General features: G+C 43.3%; 2 protein-coding genes across 2 annotated transcripts; both read right to left on the reverse strand.

The window, feature by feature from the left end:
* Positions 1-5,175, reverse strand: cacng7b (calcium channel, voltage-dependent, gamma subunit 7b; the record flags this gene model as incomplete). The annotated part of the gene is made up of 5 exons (XM_084556386.1): positions 1-456; positions 1,164-1,309; positions 3,818-3,958; positions 4,494-4,580; positions 4,980-5,175. The coding sequence occupies 5 exons, from the start codon at positions 5,173-5,175 to the stop codon at positions 1-3; spliced, it is 1,026 nt and encodes a 341-aa protein (XP_084412512.1).
* Positions 5,176-12,952: 7,777 nt separating this feature from the next.
* Positions 12,953-26,120, reverse strand: prkcg (protein kinase C, gamma; the record flags this gene model as incomplete). Its single annotated transcript, XM_084557507.1, has 16 exons — positions 12,953-13,153; positions 13,943-14,083; positions 14,768-14,875; positions 15,061-15,141; positions 16,466-16,604; positions 16,767-16,829; positions 17,295-17,386; positions 17,641-17,814; positions 19,837-20,034; positions 20,522-20,723; positions 20,931-21,087; positions 21,194-21,322; positions 22,026-22,137; positions 23,059-23,141; positions 23,262-23,293; positions 25,879-26,120. The coding sequence occupies 16 exons, from the start codon at positions 26,118-26,120 to the stop codon at positions 12,992-12,994; spliced, it is 2,115 nt and encodes a 704-aa protein (XP_084413633.1). The 3' UTR covers positions 12,953-12,991.
* Positions 26,121-26,210: the final 90 nt, after the last annotated feature.

Here is a 26,210-nt window from a genome sequence, read left to right on the forward strand (position 1 = left end):
CTAACAGGGGGAGGCGCTCATGTGCATGTGTGTGTGATAGTGAGGAGGAGGTACTGGTGACGGAGGCATGGCCATTGGAAGGGCTTGCCCCTGGGGGTGTGAGGAGTGCGACCTGGGCAGGGTGTGTGTGGAAGGATAGCCGCCAGACTGCTGGGGCATTGGGTAGCTCCCTGCAGAAGAAGAACCAGAGGGCGGGCTTCCCTGGCCGCCTGCTTGGAGGGTGCATTTTGATGGCGCTGGTGGTGCTTGGTTGAGCTGGATGGAGATGTCGCTGGAGGCATCGGAGGTGCTGCGGCCTCTCTTTGGCGGAGGCCAGTTAGATTCTGGGTGGAGATACTGGCCGCTATAGTCGCTGCTCTCGGACAGACGGGGGCGGTAGAGTGCAGGGTGGGGGCGATACATCTCTTCCTCTGCATAGCGCTTCATGAAAAGATAGACTGACAACACACCGGCCCCCTGAGAGAGAATAAGTGAGAAAAGGAAGCAGTTAGAGACGAGGGGAGATTTTATGTGACAGGAAGAGAGGGATTTAGTTACGTGAATAAATTTGGAGTTCAGAGACAAATTCAAATCTCAAAGAAACAGTAACAATTGGCTCCGAAAATCTGAATAAAAGTCGCTAATAAAAGAGACTTGAAAGGGACTCTGCAAAGTTAAAAGGTGTAAATACTGCACTCATGTGCTTTTGATCGTAAAGCGGATTTAAATTGGTATAAAACAGATTTAAAGGCAAAACTAAAGGCTATAGGAGCAGTTGAGTGCGTGGTGAAAAGTGATGAAGGGGAGAAATTGGAGGAGACAGTTTCCTCTTAACTGTCCACTGCACCATATTAAGAGCATGATGGGAAAAAAGCAGAAGGAAGAGGATGGTGGGAGGGAGGGGATGGAGGGAGGGAGGCGGAAAGATGAGCATAAGATTCACATGTAACTCCCCCATGCATGGATTCACACATGAGCCTGGAGGCACATAAACCCTGCACTTCTGGATCTTAACCACTGCTTCACCACCTCACCTCCAGAATGCTGATCATCATGCACTCAGCAGGCCGTATCTGGAATCAAAATACATTCCCTCCGTGCAGCCTATGTGAGCTGACAGACACACACGTGCACACTCTCACTCTGTTTTAGTATTTTTTAACACACACAGAGCTCAGACTGACCTCTTTGAGTAGGAAGGAAGAGGCAGCGAAGGCGAAGGACCAGCCATAGTAGTAATTGAAGAACTGCTCAGGCTCTCTGGGCCGGTTCATCACTTCGTCATTAATACTGGAGATGTAGAGCACTAGGCCCACCACGAGACTGAGGCCTGCACACAGCACATTAACAATGACAGACAGTCAGAGGAAGAGGTTCCGATACGAGAGAGAGAGAGTGAAGAGGTCATTAAACAGCGATCAACACAGTACGGTCAGAGCAGGAGAGAGATGTGGAGTGACCATGCCACCCAGTTAGCTCCCAAAATGCCAACACCGATATCACCAGACACTACAGAGAGGGAAGGAATTATAGATACAGGCAGACAGAAAATGGTTGTTATAAAAAGTTATTCACGATGATATTATTTATAATTGTACTGATAGCAGCTAAAACATGTAAATGATTCAGATTCATAAGTTTTGGCAAAAGCAAAATCAATATTATTTGTTCTTCCAAAATGCATATAGGTGCAGATTTCGGATATTCATTGGCGTACGTTAAGTGCTACCCACGTAACTTTTGATGAATCCAAAATCAAACCAAGATCATTGTCTTTTCTTCATTATGTGTTTTCAGTGCCTTATCATAACCCGTATAGAGTTTAAATCGATTTAGTTTATATGATTTGATGTTGTTATGCGTTCACCGTATTACAAGACACCAGAAACATGAATTTATTTCTAAGTAGGCAGCATTTTAATCCCAGTCACACGCTATGTTCACCAAACTACTTTCTCATTATGTTAATTGGTGACATAATTCAAGTGGTGTGTGTTTCCCTTGAAATGAATGCTGTTTCAAATTAGTAGTATAAAAGGATAACTTCTACGAGACAGAAAGGCCTGCAGATATCTGGTTAAATTAGACACATTTTTCTCTTACATCTCCTAAGGGTTGTTCATTTAATTGCTATATATTTTCTGGGCTTGTTATAAGTTGTTTGCCTTGAAAATCATATTAGAGAAATGCTTGAAAAGGAGACCAGTTAAAGAGGGAATAATTCTGTCATAATTCTGTGTTGGAGAATTAAATATAATCACCAGATGAAAAAAATAGACGTGACTGTCAGAACTACAAGAATGACCGTTTTCAGCAAAAAGCAATCCATACAACATTAAAAGCCCTCTTACTCCAGGAACACTCATATGCTCTCTGCACTGCCACTGGAAATGTTAAATGCATGAGATGCAACATATGGCCAACATTGAGGAATCAATATTCAAAGAAAGCTGCATGCTGCAAGCACTGAATATGATTATTTTTAGCTTTCACTGCAACATTCAAATGTGCCACAGTGCTGTCAAGTGCTTATACCCTTACATAAATGGCCGGTTTAAGAGGTCTTGCTGTCAATTTAACATGGAAAAGCACAGAAAATGCAGAAACCATGCTGCTGTCAAATCTGAAGAGGATGAACAACTTTACCTAAAGGGAAAAACGTGGGAAGCGCACATGCACATGCAAGTTAAGAGCAGATGAAGGAGAAGTAAGAGTGTTGTAGAAAAGGAAACATAAATGGAGGCAAATGCTGAAAGTACACGTGTGTGTGCAAGATGTCTGTGGTGCATTTGTTAGAGGAAGAGGGAAGCATAGAGTCACAGAAGGAGGGGGGAAACAGAATGCAGCATCAGCTCTTTTTTTCAAAAATAAAAAAATAAAAAAATCTTCTGCTTTGAATTCTATAATATTAACCAGAACATGGAGTCACTACAGGGCTGCAGACCTAAACTACGATATTTACAAGACCACCATGTCACTGTTGCCGGTGGAATATCTCTTAATAATCCACACTCACACCACCACGGCCACAATGACTCAGAAATAACATACTCTGAATGAAAGAGTGAAGGAAATGGCAGGAAGAAGAAGAGGGAGGGGAGCGTAGTAGGGAAGGCAGGAGGGAGGCAGCGTTCAGAGAGAGCGAGGCTTAGTGCAGCAGAATATTTAACTGCTGAAAAGCCGTTTGATACACATGCCCTTTATTAGCGCTCTATTATCAAAATACCTCGTTAAATAAAATACTGCCACACTTCCAGCAGAGGCTAGGAACATTATGTAACCTCCATTACGTAACACTTATGATGCTGCTACCCCCTTTATCACCACGTCCCTGCGATGGAAAGTCAGAGCTGTCATATCAGAGTCTGTTTGATGCTCTTTTGAGCTCTGCGGTGCCGCTTCCTCCTCAAAAGTGTCAAGAGAGACAACCATTGCAGGACATGATCTCCAATTTGGCTCCTGACAGTCTTTGCTCTCCTCACACTATAAGCACAGGAACCGGGAGCATTACAGCCATCTGCTGTTCAACAAGGTTAACTACACTAATGAGGAAAATCCAGCTGAAAAGCCTGCTTATGATCAGCATTATTTTTTATATAGTTTGTACTTTACATAAAAGCCTGCCACCAACCCTGAACTCAAAGTTTACAACACGCAAAATCAACAGAAAACTCTCATCCTGCAGGAGTCCCGTGACCCTTTCTGATGCAAGCCCATACACCTGTATGATGGACCAAAAATAGAGCCGTGATGAAGTATCTCCATGTGTGACACAGGACACGCCAGGCTGCTGTAATCAATCACAGGGTGACAGCGGGACATGAGTAATGGGGCCCACCTGAGAGGATGAAGAAGATGCCGGACACAAAGGCCAGGATGGTGCGCTGAGGCCGTATGTGTCCGATGTTACTGATGACGAAGGCTGTGAACACGAAGAGCAGGGACACCATCGGGAAGGGCGTGGCCGTGCGCACCATCTCTGTAAGGAGGGGAGGTCACAGTGTTAAACACAGATAATAAGGGTGTGTCCTTAAACTTCTGGCCAAGGTGAATGATGGTCTCAGTTAATAAGATCAGTGGCAGTAAAGTATGCAAAATTATGTGGAGATGCCTTGGTGTGACTTCCATCACTAAAACAGGTTGATTTTCATTTTGACCTGATTTTCACAACATATATGGACAAATTTCACCTATTCAGTGAAGAGATGATTGATTTTTAACCATGAACAAAATAGTTACGATGCAAAATGTTGCTAAGAAGTGACAGCATATGATCATAGATGCAAGTATGCATGATTACAGAGAAACATAACTGAATTTCACCTTTTCACTCGTGATTTTATGAGTAATCTTTACATTATTTGACAATTAAGTAATGGTCAAATTAATTGCTAATTATTATTCTCTTTGGTGCTGCGCTCTCTTCAATTTCAGTACCACAGTCTGTCAGCAGAGGGACACAGCTGCAGAGGATCATTCAGTGGATGATGTGGAATGTCCCTGTTTTCACTCACTCAGTATATTTGCAGTGTTTTCGGTGGTGATCTCTATTTCGGGTTCGGTGAAGTACTCTGACGGAACACATCTCCCGTTTTCTGCTCCTGTGAGGAAAGACACAAAATAAAAAAATAAAAAATAAAAAATGCTGGGGTTTGCTTTTAGGATCAAAGTCAGTGATGCATGAAGAAACTCAACCGAGCCAAAAGAGCATGTGGGTCTCTGCAGTCCTGCTCACAGGTAACGATCATGTTTTGTGACAGCTATGATTCCAGAGACCAGAAGCTCGCTATCTCTCCTTTCTCCCCTCCCTGCTCTCTCACTCTGCTGCTCTACTCTGACTCGATGATATGAACATATGCACACACACACACACGCACACATTTCAGCATTGTTTGGATGTGTGTGACTGTGTGTCAGTATGGGAGCACGTGTGCAAATCCTGCAGTCATCCTTTTTTTTTTTTTTTTTGTAAATACATATTCACAAATGTATTATCCTACCAGCCACAAAGCAAACTCTCCAGAGGCCTGAATGCAGCGCCATCTTCACCTCCATACTCTGGTTCTGCTGCAGGATGATTCCCTCCACCATTATAAGCCAGTAGTCTGTGGACACGGCCACCCCCACCAGCAGCAATCCGCAGGCTCCAAACACCGTGGACAGGATGGTCAACGCACGGCTGCTGCACGAGCTCATCTGGTGGACAGAGTAAGAGAGCGAGGGGTGATGGAGGAGGATCAAAACTGCAGACAAAAATATCGGTAAATTTGGAAGGGTCAGGGAGGGGAGGTCACTGGAGATGGGGAAACACTGAGACAGACACGTGACGCCCGCACATGGGGACATATGCAAACAGCTACTGGCTACCCTGCTGTCTCGTCTTGTTATTGCTAAAGATGAGTTAGTGACACATTCACTGGCAACCAATCCTGTTAAAGGTTAGAGAGGAGCCAAAGCAACAGATGATGACTTCACCAATGAACTTAGACAAGCATTTTAAAAAAACCTAAGTGATAAACAGATACACACAGAGATCAGGAAGGAGAGGTCTTTTGTGACTCACACAAGGTCTTTCTGTGACTTAGTTCTGGTTGACTAGGAAAGACTTCCCTGCAAATCCTTGGAGCATTCTGTCTGGATAGATTTGCCAGCCTCTGTGCATGTGCCTGGCCTAGTCTTTCGTTAATTTGGACCACTGTTCAGTATCATCAGCTTGACAGGTAATGAAGAATAAATGCATATGGGAAACACAGAGCAGGTTGCAGTTTAATGTAATCACCTTCATTTTCTCGAGTTAAACTGGGAGGATCATTACTGTAATGCAGAGGACCTGTCATAGCTTGTGGTTCCAGAGGTAGAAATTCACTTTTGCTCTGATTATGTTCAAGCGCAGTGAGGGGGCAATATCCCTTTACAAAATCTTATTTTTCCTCTCATAGTTTCAGGCAACATATGATTTCAGCTAAAATCTCTTTAAACCATGCCCTCTTATTGCCCTGCCTCCAGATGTAGCCCTTCATTTATTAAGCCAACTTAGGGCACAATATTTTAAAATTAGTTTTCCAAAACATTTCCAGGTTGAGATGCTTGATGGTTGTTTACTGTAATCAGGCACTACTAACTACATCTGGTCCACCTTCAATTCTTGGATTGGACTGTGAGGCCATGAAAGTACTATTAAGTTGTTTAAATGTAACTGTGACAGTAATAAAGGATATTTAAAACAAAAACTGAGGAAGAGCCCGCTTGCAGCTAGATACACACATCTCCACCCATTAGTCACTGAAAGCGACTACAGAGTCTAGAGGTGTGCAAAGGAAACATTCCCACATCATTGCATAAACAGCGATGTGTACATTCCTCGTTGTAGCAGGACTTCGTTGTCACTCTGAACAGCATCCGGTTTTGGCGATCATGTAATGACTCAAGCCTCGCCCGATCTTGTTCTTACAGTAGCTGACAGGAGTGAAATCAGGCGTGTTCCTCTGCTGATGTAACGCAGCTGCTTCAAGGTTTGAGAAGATGTGCATTTGAGCGTTTCCCAAACCACATCGCCACTATTCTGAGCTGCTTTTTTCATACTTGTACTCTACCTGTTTTACTAGACATTAATAAATCTTCACAGCGCTGCAAATCACCAGATGCCTTTTTTTTCTTCCTGTGCTTTTTCCTTTCCCTGATCTGTTTGGTGCACACAAATTAAAATATGTCTTCTATTTAAGACTTGAGGGAATAGAAGACATATTTCTGTATCTCAAAACAGACATAAATTAATACACTCAAATACAGGATGGTTAGGGTCACCAGTTAATTTAACACTGATCATCCATCAGACACCTTTGAGGGGTTTGACAAGAGAAACTTAATGTAAAATTAATGACTAAAACAATGAGAACCACTTTATTATTCCGGTCTTTCTTTTGCATGACAAACCTTTGAGTCTTTGAAAAGTGAAGCTATAATAGAATCAGCCATTCTAGTCGGGCAATAGACTCTTAAAGATTAAGCTTGGCCTCATCTTATCTGGACAGCCATTGTGGGAGACGTGACCACTATAGAGGTTGCTTTAGTTTCTGTGCGGCGGCGGGGATGAATAGAGCTTCTTTTGTGAGCGAGGCACAAGAATGATGTGTAAGAACAGAGCTGACTGGTGGTAAAGGGTACACATCAGACAAATCCTCTGAGAAATGACAAGGTTGGACATCTGAAAGGCTGAAAGAGGTGGATAAAGTAAAGAGCGAGTTTCTAATGGGGCAGACAGATGTCAGGGGAAAAAGTATCACCAACCACACAAAAAAGAATAAAAAATACTGACAGACAAACAGGCCTCATAAAAGGTATGACGCCAGAGGAATCAAAAGAATACAATTTACAAAATACAGGGGTGCAAATTGGCATTGTCATCCAAACTACAAGAGCACAACTGAAGCCTCACATCACTTTCTGCTGCCCTCTTCTTAATTTTCCTTCTTTTTTCTTCTTTAACCACAAGCTGTGAATTGTATATACAGCGTCAAATCGGTACTGGACTGGTGGACAATTGTTTGAGCGACTGAGCGAAATCAAAAACAATTCACCGAAATGACATGGTGTTACCAGAAACACGGACGGGTGAGACGTAAGGATGACTGGTGGACAGAGAGGAGCGGGGGTCTGGAAGGAACAGTCACACCTTCCAGCAGTTGGAGGATGTGCCAAAGTGGACAGAAACGAGTGTGAATCAATTGGAGTTGCAACACTGCAGAAATGAGTGGATGGGCCTGAGTAGCCTGCTCAGGCTTGTTCAGCACCACGGACAGCACCCACCATCTCTCTCACACACTTCCAGTCATATAGAAAAATGAAATAGAGTGCAACAAAGCTCTTCTGCTCTTCCTCCGTGTGCATTGTACTCAGTTCCTCACACAAAAAAGTATTTGAAACGGCCAATTCAGCTTCAGAGTCAATAACTAGCGTAGACTTGGGATTGAGATTGAGAAAGAGGGAAAGAGAAAATCTGTTTCCCTGTTAGATTTGTGATAACAATCCCATTTTAGAGCTGAGACAGGCCCCTCAGCTCCCTCATCCAGAAAGTAATGAGCCAATTGAATTGGTTAGATAGGAGCCACAAGGGGGACAAAAGGTTTAATTCACTCTAATCTGTCACAATCTACAGACTGGCATCACCTCTAAGCTTCCCAGGAAAGACAGACACCAAGGGAAAGAGGGAGTGACAGATAAGAGGAGAAGATATGGAGATGCTGAAACATCTGAGCACAGAAGGCAGCAGAAAGAGCAGGGACGGGGGAGGAGGATGGGAACTATTTGGAGAGTTTTTAGGAACAGCATGAATGTATGGAGAAGATATAGGTTGACACAGGGAGAGACCTTGGCCCAAAAAAATGGAAGGAGTACCCCACATGGAAGCGCACGACGCGAACGCGCCTGTACCGAACTAAAAGGTGTGCCAAACTAACCCACCTTGGCTGTTTAGCGTCTCGAAACAAGCCAAACAAAATCGATGAAACCACTCATTAGGAGATAAATGACTTCGCGGGGACTAAACGTATGGATACCATGACTCAGTGGGTGGGTTTGCTCGTGATTTCTGACAGCAATTCAGCTGCGCAGCCGATCAAACTCGCACCATTTTTTTACGGAGCAGCGCGGACAGTTCAACTACAATTGTTGTTAAGTACGCGTATGCAAACCGAGATCTGTGCCCTGGTGCTAAACCTGGCAGTGATATGCGCAAAGGCTTGTTTAGAAACCTCCCTCCTGCTGTCACACACACTCACGCGGAGTTTAGAGATGATAAACACAGAGCAGGGAACATGTGAGCGACTCACACAGAGAGAAATTTTTTTTTTTTTTAAATTAAAAAAAACGGGACGAAATGGGAATAAAATAAGAGCCGCTTGTACGACTCAGCTGTCAGGTAGCAAAGATCTTTCTCTGCGCTCTCTAATGAGGTGCCTCTTTACACTAACACGACACGAGGACACGTTACATGCATACACGTATATCTTAAAAGACCGAGTCAGGCTTAAAATGCGTCACCACTACAGCCAACAAAAGAAGAGAATAAAAACATAACTGCAGTTGTTCTGAAATGAAAATACTCACCGTGCCACGAGAGTCGTGCGCACACGTCAGAAGCCAAGGAACCTCACACCAGGGAGGCTTGGTAGATTTTTGGTCTCTCCCTCTTTCTCTCTCCCTCTCTCTCTCTCTCTCTCTCCCCCCCTTCTCTCCCTCTCCCTCTTTTCTGTGTGTTTACCCTTAAGCCTCCTTACCCATCCTTTAAATCCCTCACTCTCTCTTTTTACTCAATCTGTCCCAGGCACTGCGGTGGATCGTTTCAGCGAGCTACTTTGGCTGCAAAAGAGACATACTGTAGCAGGAGCAGGAGGGAGAAGTGTTGGAGAGGGGGAGAGAGAGAGAGAGAGAGGGAGAGACGGAGAGAGAGGGAGAGAGAGCGAGAGAGAGAAAGAGAGACAGGGAGGGAGGGGGTGCATGTCAAACCACCATACCTCATCATATGTATTATTTTTTTTAAAGAATTTGTCTTCTATGGGTCTTTGTTTTGTTCTTTCATTGCAGTGTGGACCCAGTTGCCCAATAATCACGTCGTGTAATGGACAAACTGTCCTGTCTTTTTATTATCTATTCACTCCCTTTGAATTTCAGTAACTTGGACAAAAGTTGTCATAAAAAAAAAAAAAATCTTATAATTTAAATTAAAGTTATAAAATCATTTTGTTCCAGTGTATCCCTTCGCTTGTGCCTACATATGAAATAGTAATAGCTAATACAAACACACAGATGCTGCATATACATTAAATAGCATAAGTATCAAATAATGTATAGAAAACTAAAAGTTTCAAAAGTAAAGGAAATCTTAACAACACATTTAAGAAACTTACAGCATTAAGAGCAAAAAACAGCACATCACTTGTCCTCAATAATATAGTTGACAGGGAAAACTGTCATTTAACCCCACCTCATGATAATACCAGCTAACGTGCACGGCTAGTAACCTCTCCCTCCCTCTCTCCTCTTGCCCCCTCCCTCCTTTTGTCTCCTGTGGTCCGTGTCCCTTACTCTATTTTTAGCTGGCTGGTGGAGGAATCCTGTATTTTTAGTAACGATATCAATAGTCTACAGCACACTCTGACCTCAGGGCATGAGCTAGGGAGAGAGAGGGAGAGAGAGATAGTTGGAGAAAGAGAAAGAGAGATGGAGGCGAGATAGAATCAGGGGAGGACAGGGAAGAGGAAGGGAGAAGAGGCAGCGCTGAAGAGGAGGGATGATATCATGTCACAGCGGGAGTGAATGATGGACTGCACACGCAACTACAACCAGCGAGTACTGGAGGTTTAGCTACACAAAGGAGGACGCTGGAGTGGTTGAAGGAAAGGGGGTTGTATGAGGAGTTTAAAGTCAGAGTCAATATCAGATATAAACAAAGTAATATAAGGGTTTTAGCTGTGTTTAGCCATTTGACACTTCTCAACACTTTATTTGCAGTTTAGAAATCTCCGAATACATCTACCAGCACAAAATGTACCTACATCCATTTTGCCATCATAGCACTTTATGTGAAAATCATTCATTTATTCATTTTTTTTTTACTTTAAACTAAATGTCTTTTTTTTCCCACAACAGTTAAATGTTTGACAGTAAACATACTTTAATATTAGTTTAAATTTCTCCGACTAATAATAGACCAAACTAGGGTTAGTTCGCTTTATCAGTCTCTACATGCCTCCCAACCTTTCACTGCCTGAACGCTATTAGGAGAAAATGTAACCTATAAGAGTAAAACAGATCATAATATTGATGCAGAGGCAGGAACAAGACATGTGCATCAACAGTCAACATCAGACACTAAAAACCACAATAAAGTCTGACACCATGATTTATAGAGGATGACATAAAACAGTGTAGTAACGCATTTACAGTGCAGGACTGACAGAGAAGAGAAGAGAGAGATGAAGGGCAGATAGAGAAGAGGAGAGGGAGGTGGAGAGGGAGATGGGAAGTTGATGAGATTTTAATGTGAAGGTCAACTTGTTATAACTCAGATCTCCACTGGGATATTAGTCCCATCATGATGCTGGAGGGGCTGGAGGAGGGAGGAGGGAGGAGAAGGAGGAGAGGGGGAGGTGGTCAGGGCAGATGGGGGCAGGAGGAGGTGGAGTAGAAGGAGGAAGCTGAGGGCGCTTGAGAAGAGGAGGGAGTGAAAGTGAGATGCCTGAGAGGTGGTTTTGCTGGTTCGACAACTACAGTACCACCGTAAACAGAGGGGTCAGCATCTTCTCCCCGTGTGTGTGTGTGTGTGTGTGTGTGTCAGAGTGTGTGCACATGCTGGAGATTGCACTTTTGAGTATGTGTGAAAGTGAGGGAGAGGGAGTGAGCGTGACAGAGAGGCGTGTGGAGAAGACAAAGTGAGAGGCTGTGCGTGTTTGTTTCTCAGCAGCTTTGCACAATATCACAGAAGGAGACACTTGACTGTTCTTGTTTCAGGATTGGTTTCAGTTTATTTTGATGTTCATTTTGCAGCACATAAAAACAAATAAAGTCAACTAAATTAACAGAGACATACATTATCTATTGCATTATCTATGGCTGATCGTCATCTATCGTATCCGTCGTACCGAAGGATTGTGTGTGCTGTGACATTTGACTTCATCTCAAGCTGAGCTAACCTTTTGCAGTTGGCCGTAATTAAAGGGGCTGATAAATTAAAGCTGATCTGACTCATCCGGGTGACAAACAGGTAGCGTGAGAAAGGAACTAAAGAAACAAAACGAACAATGGCCAGCTGGTTTGTGAGATAAAAGAGCACTAAGATGGGAGAATTGGACATCGAGTTTGCAGCCACCTGCCCTGCTCAGAGAGTGTTTAATGACAGCGCTGCTATTATTTTTCCATGTATTGAACAGTCCCAGTTGAAAGCCTCACTTTTAATTACTCCAAATCAATGCTGAGTACGTCATTACGCAGCAAAATGCTTTATGGTATACGCAACTAAATTTATATGAATAAGTGCTTGCATTAGAGAACAAGCCTCCCCATGTGAGTGCAGTTATCGGCTGTAACGTGGATAAGGCTCATTCCACGGCTCGACTGAGGAACACTGATATGTGCTATGAAATGACCGAGCTCAAACCCGAGCAGTAATGTGAGGATTTCCATCCAGTGACAATAGAGTCAAGCATTGTGAACATGAGCTGTGTGGGCAGGGCTGTAGTCACTGTCACATGTTGTTCAAGCGTCTCAATGGACCTTCTGAAGTCAGTGGTGTGACATTAAAGTGAGAGGTCAAGCCGGGCCAGAGATATCTGGCTGAGCGCTTCCACAGGAGTGCTATCTTTTGAAAAAATGAAATAAAAATAAAAATGGGATTCCTACTCAGTTGGCTCCTTAGTCAAAGTGTCATTTAGCTAGAATATATAGCTAATACCCACAGACAAATAGAGTGAGATAAATATTTGGAAAGACACATTTTAGTGCTGTTGAAATACCCTTTAAGAAACTTTTTTAAAGACAAATTAATGAAAATGTGTGCTATAGGGTCTGTGTAGCTGCGCACAACAGAGGATTAGTTTAAATTATTTAAAAAGTTAAACAGGCATATCTTTTTCTTGGATCATCTAGTTCTAAAAAAAAAAACTAGTCACATGCAAAGAGATTCATTTATAAGGTTATTACTAACAGTACTCTTATGACAAGTTAAGAGAGGTCTTATAAAAAAACTCTAAGATGGCAATCCATAATACTGGCTCAGTTTAGAGTGCTAATACACATTCTGTGACTAGTGAGTTAATAGACATACATCAAAGAGAGTGCATGATTATCAAGGTGTCTTGGCATTTTCATGTAAACGTCAGAATTTGGCTATGAGAAGTGTAATACTTACTGCTAGTTCTCATGTTCAAATTCTCTGCTATAAAACTACTATTGAAAAGATAACAGGGTAAACCGGGAACACTTGGAAAGGTCGTTGGAGCAGGTCTGGGAGCCGTTTTCAAACAGCGGTGAGAGGCGAGGGGGCAAAGTCTGGGTTGAGGAAGGAGAAGCCCTCGAAGTCCTCCTGGTTGATGGCTGCTAGTATGTCCGGGTCAGACGGAGTGAGCACTGACGGAGCTGCCGTGAAGAACTTGTCGAAGTTCTCACCTTTCTTCCCACCCTGATGAAGAAGAAGGCGGCAAGCATTAAGAGTGAATTGATATTTGAGCATTACATCCTCGTTAAAGTCTTTCCTACTGACCAAAAACACAACGTTAGAAATGGTGAAGTTATAAAAAGAATCCACCCCTGCATCTCTTTTTCTCACCCACACACTCATTTTCTCTTTCTATGAAGCCGCGCCTACTGTAGGAATGAAGATGTTCACATCTCTCTTCCAGCTCCATAACAGCACATGACAGCCGTTCTGCTGAATTATATGAATCTCATTTGGCTAATGGGCCTGGCCTCTAACCCCTGAGCATACTCAGCTCACACAAGGCACACCTCTCCATTGGCCAGCAGGTCAGCAAACTGGCAAGTGGCAGGCTAATGATGACATATATTTGCATATGGGACGAGTGGGCGAGACCTCGGGGTCAGAAGGTCCTGTCTGTTACGACTTTACTGTCTGTTCCTGAGCGCTCAAGACCCATCTCTAGGAAATCAGCAGAGATGATGAAAAGGAGAAAATAGATGGAAATGGTGGAGAGGGAGGGAGTGACAGAGCCGTTTGAACATAGAGGAGAAGAGGGAATGAAATGGCCAACACAGTGTAGATGGCAGAGAGGAAACAAGCAGGGAAACGAGGGACAGCGGGGGAGTCAGACAACGGAGGCAGATGAAAGAAAGTGACAGCTCCACTTCCCTAAAAGTGTCCTCGGAGAGACAGAGAAGAGAGAGGTAGAAAGAGTGCAGAAGAGAAAGAAAGAAAGAAAGAAAGAATGAAAAAGTCCATCTCTTCACTGACAGTTCTGGGTTTGAAGGGCGGCGGGATCTCCAGTCTCTCCAGACGGTCCCAGTCAATCCAGCGAAAGAACGGATGCTCCCTGATCTCCCTCTCTGCCTCCTCTCCTCCGCCCAGGCGCTTGGCCGGGTGCTTCGTCAGGAGCTGGGGTAAGAGCGGAGAAAAAGAGGGCGATAAGAAGACGAGAAACTGTTGAAAGACACTCACTCAGTGTCAGACAGACTGTTGTTTATCTTCAGTCTCAGATTAACGTGTACGATACAAATGTATTCTTTAAATTAAATAAAACATAATGCAATTTCAGTTTATATCTTCATTGTTCTTTCAATTTAAAGAAACGGTTCAACTTTTTGGGAAATTCTCTTATTTGCTTTCTTGCAGAGAAATTTTGTCTTTGGGCTTATTATAAAGCCACAGCAAGTAATGTCTTAGCTTAGCTTAGCGTTAAGACTGGTAACAGGTGGAAACAGCTCCTCAGCATCTGTCTTCAGGAACAAAATCAGAATATTAAAGCTTGATGAATAAATGCACGAAAACTGTAGCGAAAAAATAATTCCTGACTTCTTCAGTCACATCACTGCAGCGGCAAAGAAAGAGAATATGACCTCTTTTATTCTTATATAGTAATGTGCTGCAACATATTCAACAAACAGATGTAAAGGTGGTCTGAATATTTTCACACTCTTCCCAGAAATACTGGACTATTCCTTTGGTGCATGGAGAATGCTATTTAAATGTGTTTTTGTATACGTAAATGATGCAGTTTAATTTCTTCTTCTGGTTCGACATTGTGCTCAGGGTTATATGAAAAAGCAGAAACGGACTTACTCCCTTGCAGATAGCGACAGCTTCACGAGAGAGACTTTTCGGGTAGGAGACACTCTGCTCCATGATGGACTGAAACAGCTCCTCCTCATCAATACCGTCAAATGGTGGCTTGAAGGAAAAAAGAGAGAAGTTTAAAAACAGAGTTTAACCACAGAGCTGTGGGCAAACTGATAGCAAATGTAATGAAATTAAAGTTCCTTTGAAAGCCCTTTGAAGTGATTACAAAGGACAAGTACTCGAGGCTTAAGTGTCTGTGCACACAGGCCTATTGTTAGGATTAAGCTGAGTGTTACCTGTCCTGCCAGCATTTCATACAGTAGTACTCCATAAGACCACCAGTCCACTGCTTTATCGTACGGCTGATATGCCACAATCTAAAAGGGATGGAGAGAAAATGAGAGGAGATAAAGGAGAAAAATGGCAGTGCAGAGATAAGGAAATGAAAAGAGGACAGGGAATATGAGGGAGAGCAGAGTTGTAGCAGTCGGCTGCTTGGATGATATGCAGCTATCAGAGACAGCAGGTCCGGAAGCAGAGAGAGAGAGAGGAGAGTACGGCATTAGGGAGGGTAAATGAATGAATGAGCCCAGAAATAATTAACACATGACTCTGGATTTGTGCGTTTGTGTTTGTTTGTTTCCCTTGTGTGTGCATGTGTGTGTGTGTGCATGCAGGGAGTTGGTGGTGTGTGCGGTGGGGGCACGAGGGAACAATTCCCAGCCCCTGGGGAAATATATTGTATCTCTTCCAAAATGGCAGATGCTGGAGAATCAATGGATGTTTACATAACAGAGTCAATACCCAGGGGTTCCATGGCAGTGTTTACATATTAAAGACGTGCACAACAATCACATCTTCACTTTCTCTCTCCGATGAATCTTACCAGATGAGCTCCTTCACGGGTCCTCTGAAATAAACGGTTTATGATCGCTTCACGCAGAGAGGCACACGTACATATTTCAAACTATTCGCAGGGTAAATATTACGCAGACAGACGGATTTTGCACATCAGAAGGGTGTTGAGCAAAAACACTTTTTTCATTACGGCTGATGATTTCAATTTCAATGTCAAAGCCAACCAAGGGTGCGGGTTCTTTATTACTAAAATCTTTCTTTTTCTTAATATTCCTCAAGTGCAGCTCTGCACTAAAACATCGCCAGGGGAAACAGAACGGGAATTATATACTTAAAGCAGCTGTAACTTCAATTTGAGAAACTGAGATTTCTGAAGCCCTATATGAAGTTCATTTTGTGGATTTTGTCCTTTATCGCAAATAACGGAAACATGTTAGAAAAGGCCAGTATGAATGGGGGCAATGGTTAGAGCAGAGCAAACTATATGTAGTGCACTGTAAAGCTATTTCTTTTAATAAAGCCTGGAGTAAGAGAACGCAAAACTGGTATTACAAGGTCTCTGAAGGGCAGTAGTGATTTCCATGTAACAATCTCACAGCACAGACACACACCACGGCTAATTGAATCATGTAAAGCTAATTATTCAAAAATGCTGACAAGGTCAGAGAGGACAGAGGAGACGAGAGGAGCTGCAGTGAAGCGTCTCGCCGTCTCATAGCACCGCAAAACAGGTCAAGCAAACGAAGAGGGGCGCGGTGAGGGGAAAAGGAGGATCTAAGGAACAAACAAGGAATGTGGCAAGAGGCACTGTGGGCCACGGAGTGAGGGCAGGGGTCGGTGTACCTCAGGGGCGATGTAGTCAGGGGTGCCGCAGAAAGTGCGCGTGGTGTCGCCCTCGAACATTCCCTCCCTGCACATCCCAAAGTCAGCTATCTTTATGTGGCCCTCGCTGTCAAGCAGCACATTATCCAGCTTTAGATCCCTGAGAAAGGAGATAGATCACACGGGTATGAATCACTGTGATAGATAACATCTTTCCAACAGTCATTACCTACAAAAGATATGATAAATCTGTGTCATGTCTGTGTTCTGCCAATGACAAGGCCAAACCAGGCTGAGTGAGATGAGCAGCCCTCTCCCTTACCTGTAGATGATGCCTTTGCTGTGGAGGAAGAAGAGGCCCACTGCTATTTCTGCTGCATAAAACCTGGAGGGAAGATGAGGAAGGACACTCACTACTGGCTGCTTTATCTGTCGGAGAATTGGCGAAGGTTTTCAATTAATTCAGAAAGGGATGATGACAAAAGGAGAGAACAGAGAGAATGGTGCTTGAGAGGGTGATGAAAGGGAGAGCAACCAAAAAGATGAAAGCCAAGAAAATGAAGAAAGAAAGTTAGAAATGAGCAACAGGGTGGTTTTAGATCATTGATCAAAGATTATTGATTAGATGAACAGCCATGGGGAGGGAAAGGCAGATGAAAAGATGAGACTGGTGGGAGGACAAAGACAGTGGAAAGAGAAGAGACCTGGTACTTGAGTTGATTACGAGTCACCTGGCATGATGAACAGAGCTAAGAGATAAGTGTGTATGCAAAGGAGCAGGGAAGAAAAGAAAAGACCTGGTGGAGACAAGGAATTAAAGGTGAATGAAAGGAGTTTTTTAACTACATACGCTGCATGAGCCTCTTTGAACTTCCCAACTATCTGAATGTGAAACATCAGATCTCCTCCGTTGACATATTCCATCACGTAATACAGTCGGTCCTGCAGAATCAGAACATACATATGTAAAACCTTCTCACGTATAATCACCTCTTATCCATATTAAAAAGCAATCTGTTAAAAGCCCCTCCTCAATGACTAAGGACCTCGTTACAGAAAGCCAGCTAATCATTTCACCAAAACAACTCCTGGGGGGACTACGCAGCCAAAATGTCAGGAACGTTTATGAACAAGTTAATGAAAGTTATGAGGTTCATTAGGAACCCCGCATCCCTTCTGCACATAGACCTGCACACCTCAGTCTGGAAGGCGCAGTAGAGCGATGTGAGGAAGTGAGGGCGGGCGGGGAGCGCCAGAACCCTCCTCTCCACCAGAGCGCTCTCTGTGTCCTCGTCCTGGAAGAGGACGTCTTTCTTGAGTACCTTCACTGCGAACAGACGCTCGCTGCCTCGCTCTTCTGCAAGCAACACCTATGCAAAAAGAGAGAGAGAGAGGGAGAGAAAGAGAGAGAGAGGGAAAGTTGGTGATTGGTGAAGCAACAAGGACACATATCCGAAGAATTTTAAAGGAGCTACCGAATATCTGCAGAGATTCATAAATAAAGTATATTTATTTACAGACAACACTACACTGACTGTCTGGTATGAAGAGAAGAAAGTACACAATGTGCTAAAAGGCAGTTTTAAATTTCAAATTCTCTTTTTCACAATTTCTCTCAAAGTTAACACAACCTGTACAAACGACCCGGAGCAACTGTTTCTTCCTTTCACTTCTTCAACACCCAAAATGCACAGAGGCTCAACTGTGTTAAAAATTCTTGAACGCACCACTCAGTCAAGCTCACTCCAAATAGATGTACCACACGTACTGTACTGTAATGCTCTGTTTTTAGGTCATTGTGTTATGAGTGACAAGGTGCTCCAGTTAAGATAAAACTAGTTCTACTGTTCTAATAAACCAGCTTTTGAGGCACATTTACAGTATTCTGAGTGATTTATGAAGTAAAGTATAAAGATGAAACTTCATCAAGCCATGCATATCCATAAAAATGTGTAAAATAGCGTTATCACTTATTACAGAAAGAAGCACGTTAAGTGTTTTGCACCTTTACCCTGACTTAGTGCAACAACTGAACGTAACATCTAAATAAAGCAGATCTATACCTGAAGCTCTCCTAGACACGTTAATGTCTTAAATGGAAAAAAAAAAAGTAAGAAGCAGCTCTCGTGTTTTTTCATCTGACATTAAAAACACATTAAGCTGCATTTTTCACACTCCTATGAAATTGCCTGCTAGTGGCTTGCCCTGAGTGCCACTGATGCTATAATTTTCTACAATGAGAGCCACATGGCCCAGGTCTCCCAGAGAAAGATGTGGTCAAGAGCACTGGAAAATGCTGACAACAACGGCGTTTTAAATTGTCTCTCCGGCCCCGCGGAGCTGCGCTGTAATGGTCACTGGCTAGTGGAGATTAAGGATCTCATTTTACTTTCAAATAGCGATGAATAGCACAGAAAATTACAGTTTCATTTTTTCTACAAATCAATGTGAGTGCACAAAGGTGTTCTTGAATAAAGCTGAGAGCGTACATTTACAGTGTGTGTGGGTGTGCGGGTGTGTGCGTGTGTATGCGGGTGTGTGTGTGTGTGTGTGTTGGGCTATTGAGGAGCTGCCAGTCAATGAGAGAAATCCTGCCTTCCTCTGTGATTGTGTCTCCTGCTCTGCCTTGTGGGTTCAAACTAACTCACATAAAAAAAGGGACACACCAGCCTTAAGTATATTACAAATCTTAGTAACATGTACTTTTGCCCATTTATGCTCTTGTTATCCCATTTCATTTTGGTCATTTTGTCACTTTCTGCTGCACAGTAATCCTTCTTTCTTTCTCTGTCTGTCTCTTTCTCACTTTCCCTCACTCAGCAGCCCCGGGGTCCGTCTCTCCTTCTTTCTTGGGTCGTTTTTTTTTTTTTTTCCTTGCATCTTACGTAAGTCAAGTCTATTTCTCATGTCCTCTGTGGACTCTCCTCTGACAGTTATGAAACAGCACAGGGGGATTTCAGAGGAGGAAGGACTCAAAACTCTGCTCTCTTCATTATGTCTCATCTACTGGGGAATTAAAGAGAAAATGGAGAGTAGAGGCTCCCTTAAAATGAACACGTCCAGAAGGGCAGCCTGTGTGGCATGTAGGAAGCCAGACAGCCTGAGCTCATGACTGCTGACAACACAAAAGAAGCTAAGGGTTAAATGAATCATTTGGCGGTGGAAGGACGGACAGCGAGCATGTTCTGCTTTGCTGTGCCCAGGAGCAGCAGCATGAAATGCCACTTAAAGGTCAAGTCCATCGATAGAAGAAATTATTTAAAGCCAGGCATAATCTTTGTTGTTTTCAGCATGAATGGCCTCTTTGATATCACTTACAGCTGTTCTGTCAGAGGTGCTGCTGATTGTGTGTACAAAAGATGACATTTCATCTCAGGGGCTGCTGTGTTTACCTTGCCAAAGCTGCCTTTTCCCAGTACCATGAGGAAGTTGAAGTCATGCATGTTCACTTTGGCTTTGCTGGGGCCTGGGGTGTGAATAGGTGGACAGGACGGGATGGGCATCGGGGAGAGCGCCACAGGGAACGGTTCAGACAGCGGGGCAGGTATGGCTGGAGGCAAAGAGGGTGTTGTAGCATCTGGCTGAGGCTCCTGGAGAAACACAGCCGGGTGGTTGAGAGGTGAGAGGGACTTACAAACACGCACATCAGGAAAACGCAAAACCCTTCCTGCCCCTAGTTTTGAATTACAATCAGGCAGAACAATCCTGCACCCTGGTGGATGAAGAGTGTAACAGAGTAAACAGGGCACTCAGCATAATTTATTATGTAATTATTCAGCAAGAACACCGGCATAAATCTTCCAAGTTTTTTCTCAAACAGAATTGTAGGCAGGAGGACAGTTCAAGACCCTGACCCAGTGTGAGCAGTGGCAGCTGTTGTTTATTAGATGTAAGTAATTATAAGCTGATAAAGGCGACGCCAAGGTCTAAGGATAAATGGTCATTAGCATGGTAAAAAATAAAAGGTTGCTTCAGCCCCTGGTGAATACCGGCATAAATATCCTCTGATTTTCTTTTTGTTGCTCATGAGGACCAACTGATGCCTTTATGCACATCGTAAAGCGGACCTGTTCCTACCTGGAGGTCTGGGTCTGGCACAGGAATGTTGTAGTACTCTCCCTCATCTTGGGCCAGCAGCTTGAACCAGCCGCTGATAGGACGCCTGAAGATCTCGCTCACACCAAATGACAGCGCTCCCATGAAATCATTTCTAGACGTCCGGTCCCAGTCCCACACCTCCACGGACAGACGCCGGTCCCACTGGTGGCCGCGTACAGAGCTGGAGAGTTGAACACAAAAATCAGAATTGCAGTTTCCAGACTACTTTGTTTTGACTGATGATCAAAAAATGCAAAGTTAGGAATATAATAACACTGTTGATAAATTACTGAGTAACCCCAGTTTCTGAGTTTTTTTAATTTACTTATAGCAAATTCCAGGCCCCATGTAAATCTTCCACCTCTGATTACAGTTCAGCAGGACTCACAAGGTGAAACTTTCATTCCAGACTGGATTGAGTGTTGAGCGGATGGTCTTAGTCTTCTGTTTGCTGTGGCTCTTTGGGTCAGGAATCAGTTTCAGTTTAACATATGGGTCTGACAGGCCATTTGGATCCATGGGCATCAGGTTACGAGCCTCCCGCACTGGAGAGAAAGCAGAATTACAGAAACAACACATTTGTTTATCGTCTGTGCAATCTTGCTTTTTGGTTTGGAAACACGCTTTTAATAATCGAGCATTTTCTCTCACCTGTAACATAGACATCCTCCTTTTCTCCTCTGATGGTCAGGTGGATTCTTCCTCGCTTCTCCGTGTGATCCTGGCCGCACAGACTGGGGACACTGGTCTCACACCGCCGATGGACGTTCATATCACAACCTCACCGTGCAAAGTTACACAAAACAAGTAAGAACCAGCACGTGCACAGATGCCAGGAACAGAAATTTGAATACGGAAGAAATATACATTTTAAGTGGAAAAAAAAGATAGATATCACCAAAAAACTTCCCCAGTTTATTCCTGATATTAAAAGTTATATGTTTCAATATGCAAATGAGGAATAATCAGGTAAATATGCACAGATTTAGATAGATTCACACCTTTTTTAAGCTATGAATAACACATGAACAAACCCCCTTATAACACTCTAAGAATATAGAAAGGAATGCAACTGTGCTACTGAAGTGGAGATATCAGTATGGGGGGGGGGGCTTTTTAACATATTTACTGTAAAACAGACTCATTAGAAAACAACTTAATGTTTAAATATTGTAAATAGCACATCTCACTGTGAGACCTCCCCAGTTGATTCCATACCGTCTAACAATCACTTCTTAAATTTAATATACAATACAGACTTCATCGAATTAAACGATTTCTTTACGCTAGTCCAAAAGAAGACGTGCTACGGAAGCAGAGCACAAGCAGAATAATTTTTATCCGGACCAGTTTTTCTCAGATGGAATCTCCGTAATGTTTCCGTGTGAACGAGTTTTAGTCCCTGTAGCATAATAACTACACAGGCACAGAGATTTATTACTCTACTGTACTGCACTGTAATGCAGCCTGTGGTGAAACTCACAGGAGCATTTCATGCCCTGGTGTATGAGGCCGTACAGCAGCGAGCCACAGTGGTCGCAGAATGTGGGACTGGAGTATGTGTGGACCTTAAATGTGTGTTGACTCTTCAGGTCCTGGAATAAAACAAAAAACAAGCAGCGCTGAAAACTCTTTCTCTCACACACACACACACACACAGACTGAGAATGTGCACATTTACACACATAAAAGTACATGCAGAGTATGATTAGTGGAGAGGTGTTGAGAGAGTATTCATGGACAAGCCAATTAGGTTTCTCCACAGGGAGAAGACATGCAGTGCATCTAGGCAAGGCTGCATGTGTGCGAGCGTGTATGTACTGTGCAGGGAGGGGGATGAATAATTTTTATCTCTCTTCAGCTCATGAGACCACCCCACCACCACACTTCATACACCACCTTCTCCCAAACTGTTTTCCCTCCCTCGTCGCTCTGAGTCGCTATTTAAAAACACTGTCATCCTGGTTTCTCCTCTTTCCCTCTCTGTGGGTGTGTGGGTGTGTGTTCCATTGACTATCTCATCCTTTTACACTCACAGACACAGACACACACACACACAGTCACACTGTTATTCACACATTTTCCCCTTGACCTCAATTCTGAGGCAGTTTATTTGGCTGGTAAGAAAAGAAACATGAGCAAAAGACAAGTCTATCTGAAATCCTAAAAGCGCCACACAGAGAAAGACCGAGCAGTCTGTTGCTCTCTCTCCCCCCTCTAATTCTCACTCTTATCAGTGCCTCCCACCCTCCACCTGTGTGTCCCCCACTCTCTATCTCAAACTCCCTGCATCGCCGAGGCTTGTGTGATGACATGCCATGAGAGCAGACGTCACAGATGGGACAAGGCTGAGCGCTGCGAAGGATGTATGGACTGACAGATGAGTCATGCACACATGTTAGTGGTAATGAGCAGATGGCTATATACGATAATGGCGGTGTAAATCTCGACATATATGGAAGAAGAGAGCGTAAAAGTGAAAGCGCTGTGATGGATACACGGACACATCTGCTCACATCGGGTCTGGGGGCCGTCACAGATCCAGGACAAGTGAAGGTCACAAACTCATGACATCTTTTGTGGACCACAAAACTGCAAACTAGTGAAAACAAAGGAAAGATGTTCTCAAAACTGAATCTGTTTTCAGAGAAATACATCAGAGAAGATTAAACACAGCAAAAAAAAAAAAAAAAATGCAATAACTTTGGTTTATCTCTACCTTGACATTGGAATCCCTGCTTGCCGATGCCCCTGAGACAGAAAGGAACATGGATTAAGAACAAAAAAAGATTCTCTAGTTCTATTTGAGGTGAAATATTTCATTCTGAGGCAGAGATAGTGTTCTTGGATTACACCACGCTGCACAACAACCCAATAGACAGATGCACAAGTTGAGAACAAACCCCTTTGTCATCAAAAGACAAACACAGCTACCTCTGCCTCTGTTACAGACCACACCAACCTGATAAACAAAGTCATTATGTGTGAAGTCCGTGTGTCTTTCCAAGCCACATTGCTGACCAGGCCAAGTATGCACACACAAACACAATTGTTCTGTTTCCAGAACTGCATTGTTGGCGAGTTTCCAGTGTCTCCTTAGAGCTTTAATTGAATAATTAAAGCCATTGATTGACCAAAGAGTCCACTCAGCAGCTTGCCTGCTGTGAATCAAGTTTTGATTAGAAGGTTTAGAAAAAGCAGACAAACGAGAAAAGGCAGAGAGCTCCTCTACAATCATACTGGAGAGGCCCAGGGGTTCATAGGAAACTGACCATAATCACTGATCTACAATCAGTTCACCATCTGCCTGAGTAATAATTAAAGATGCGGTTGCAGAGGGTAATCTGATCCTTGATCAGCATTCAGAAGAAGTCTCTATCTGTAGCACTGAGCGTATGAGGCCAGTTCTGCCTTTTGACCAGCAGAGAGCATTAGACAACCAGATATGGACTGGAGAGCTTTCACTGTATTACTTGCTGGCTAGATATCACAAGAAATTCAGTGTACTGCATTTTAAATGTAATGATGGATTGAATAAACTCCCAAATGCATGTAATTAGATAAAAAGCTGCTGTAAAAAAATCAGACGAACCCATCCTGTACTTTGGTTTAACAAAGGCATTTTTCACAGAAGACATTTTGACGTGTAACAACAGCCAACCCGGGGGTAAATAATAAAATGAATTACAGCTGAATTTCATTTATAGCTGCTTCACTTTCAGATTCCTGGTATAATGGATGCTGGCTCACTGGCATGGCTTACTGAGACACTTAACTAGAACAGCTCTTAATGTTAATGTTATTAGTAATGGATTTGCTTTTCCAGCTATGCCAAATCAGAATTAGAAACAGTTGAATCTGTGCTTAATAGTGCATCATCTTAGCCAGTGATTTTATAGTATTAAACCAGTGTTTTTAAATAATGACTGAGATAAGCCTGAACTGTGACACACTTGTTTTATTCTCATCAGACAATTTAAGTCCGTTATTAACTGAAGGACCCAGACAAGGTGAAAGACCACCCCTTGACTAAATAAACAAGACATTTGCATTTATAAATAAAAACTTGCTTGTTTTAGTCTTTAATTAATCTAGGAATCTCCCAGGGGCCTTCGACGCCCAGGTTGAGAGCTGCTGCTCTGACATCTTGTGTGAAGGAAGAGAGTTTTCACCCTGAACTAAGTGCTGCTACCACAGCCAAGACAGCAGCCAGTTGGAGAAATGTCCTGAAAGATACCCAGAGGCTGCTGGCACATTCAACGCCCTGCCTCCGACATACACCCCCACCATATGTCCAAACGCATACACACTCGCAGTCACACAACGGCTCACACATAATGACTCACTGTCATGGCTTCAGTGGACAGCCCACAGAATGCTGTCTGTCCATGCGGAAGACACATTTTTTTTATTATTATTGAATTAATATCAATGTGTCTGCATGTCAGACGTTCACAATGAATCTTTAGGTTCTGGCACCTTGCCTGACAATTTCAACTTTTTGAAAGTTTTAAAAGTAATGCTGCTATTTTCATTCAGCTCACCCACAAAAACTTTGCAGATTAAGATTTAGAAACAATCACTGTCTTCCGGTTTAAATCTCTGAATGACAGCTTTTCATGAGCAAGTATAATAGCACTGATTTTAACTTTGTGTATTTTCAACACCTTTTCAATTTAAAGAGTTCATCAAGAGAAAGTGAATTTTCAATATATACATTGTCACCCTGGAGCAGCTTACAAAAGTCTGAAAATAAGTCTTGTGAAGTCTCAGGAGCATCTCAGTCAGATTCAGACCTACAGACTCACTAGGCATATGTTTCTAATACAAGGCCACACTGGAAATTAAAAGTTAGGATCAGTTTGGACCAATCTATTTTAAACCTGTCCCTTGTTAGTCCCCCACATGTTTAAAAGGGACACACTAGATGCAGTTCTCCTTTAAGATCTGAATAATTACTCCACTGCTACTGCCTGTGTCTGTTTGTGTGTGTACTACAAGCATGTGTGCAAAGATTTACACCGGAATATAGTTCATGTATATTGTTTTTATCTGTTTGCGTGTCTGCTTGTGTGAGGGCATGTGAAGTTCCTAAAGTAACTCTTGATTACGTGGGCAGCAATGAGGAGGTGAGGTTATGTGATCGGGTCAGGTCAGTGTGGGCAGTTTCTCCAGCTGGCAGCTGGGATGAGTGAAAGAGAGGGAAAAGTGCAGAGAAAGCCAGCACTAGATGGACTTGGTGGGATGCCTGAGGAGGTGGCATATGAACTGCTGGGGTGGTTTCTGTGTAAATGTGCAGCTGTGTGTGAATTTGTGTGTGTGTGTGTGTGTGTTACCATATGAAGTCGGTGCAGTGGCTGCAGAAGGTGGGTTGTTTGAAGAAGCGTGCAGTGAACTGATGGTCTTTCACCTCGACAATCCTCTTGTGTTTGAGCGCTCCCTTCCTCTGAAAGACGGGCACCCTGGGTGGAGGGGAGAGGGGCGAGGGCAGGGGGGAAGCACCAGGAGAGGTTGCAGATGTAGGGGAGGCCAGTGTCAATGGCGAGAGGGAGGGGGAAGGGGAAACTGGGGTAGACATGATGCCTGGAGGATACGGTAGAAAGACGAGAAGAGGGAGAGGGGGGAATGGATGATCAGTGTCAGTAAGGAGGGTTTAAAGCTATACAGT

This window comes from Chelon labrosus (genome assembly GCF_963514085.1).
Source record: "Chelon labrosus genome assembly, chromosome: 12".
NCBI classification, from domain to species: domain Eukaryota; kingdom Metazoa; phylum Chordata; class Actinopteri; order Mugiliformes; family Mugilidae; genus Chelon; species Chelon labrosus.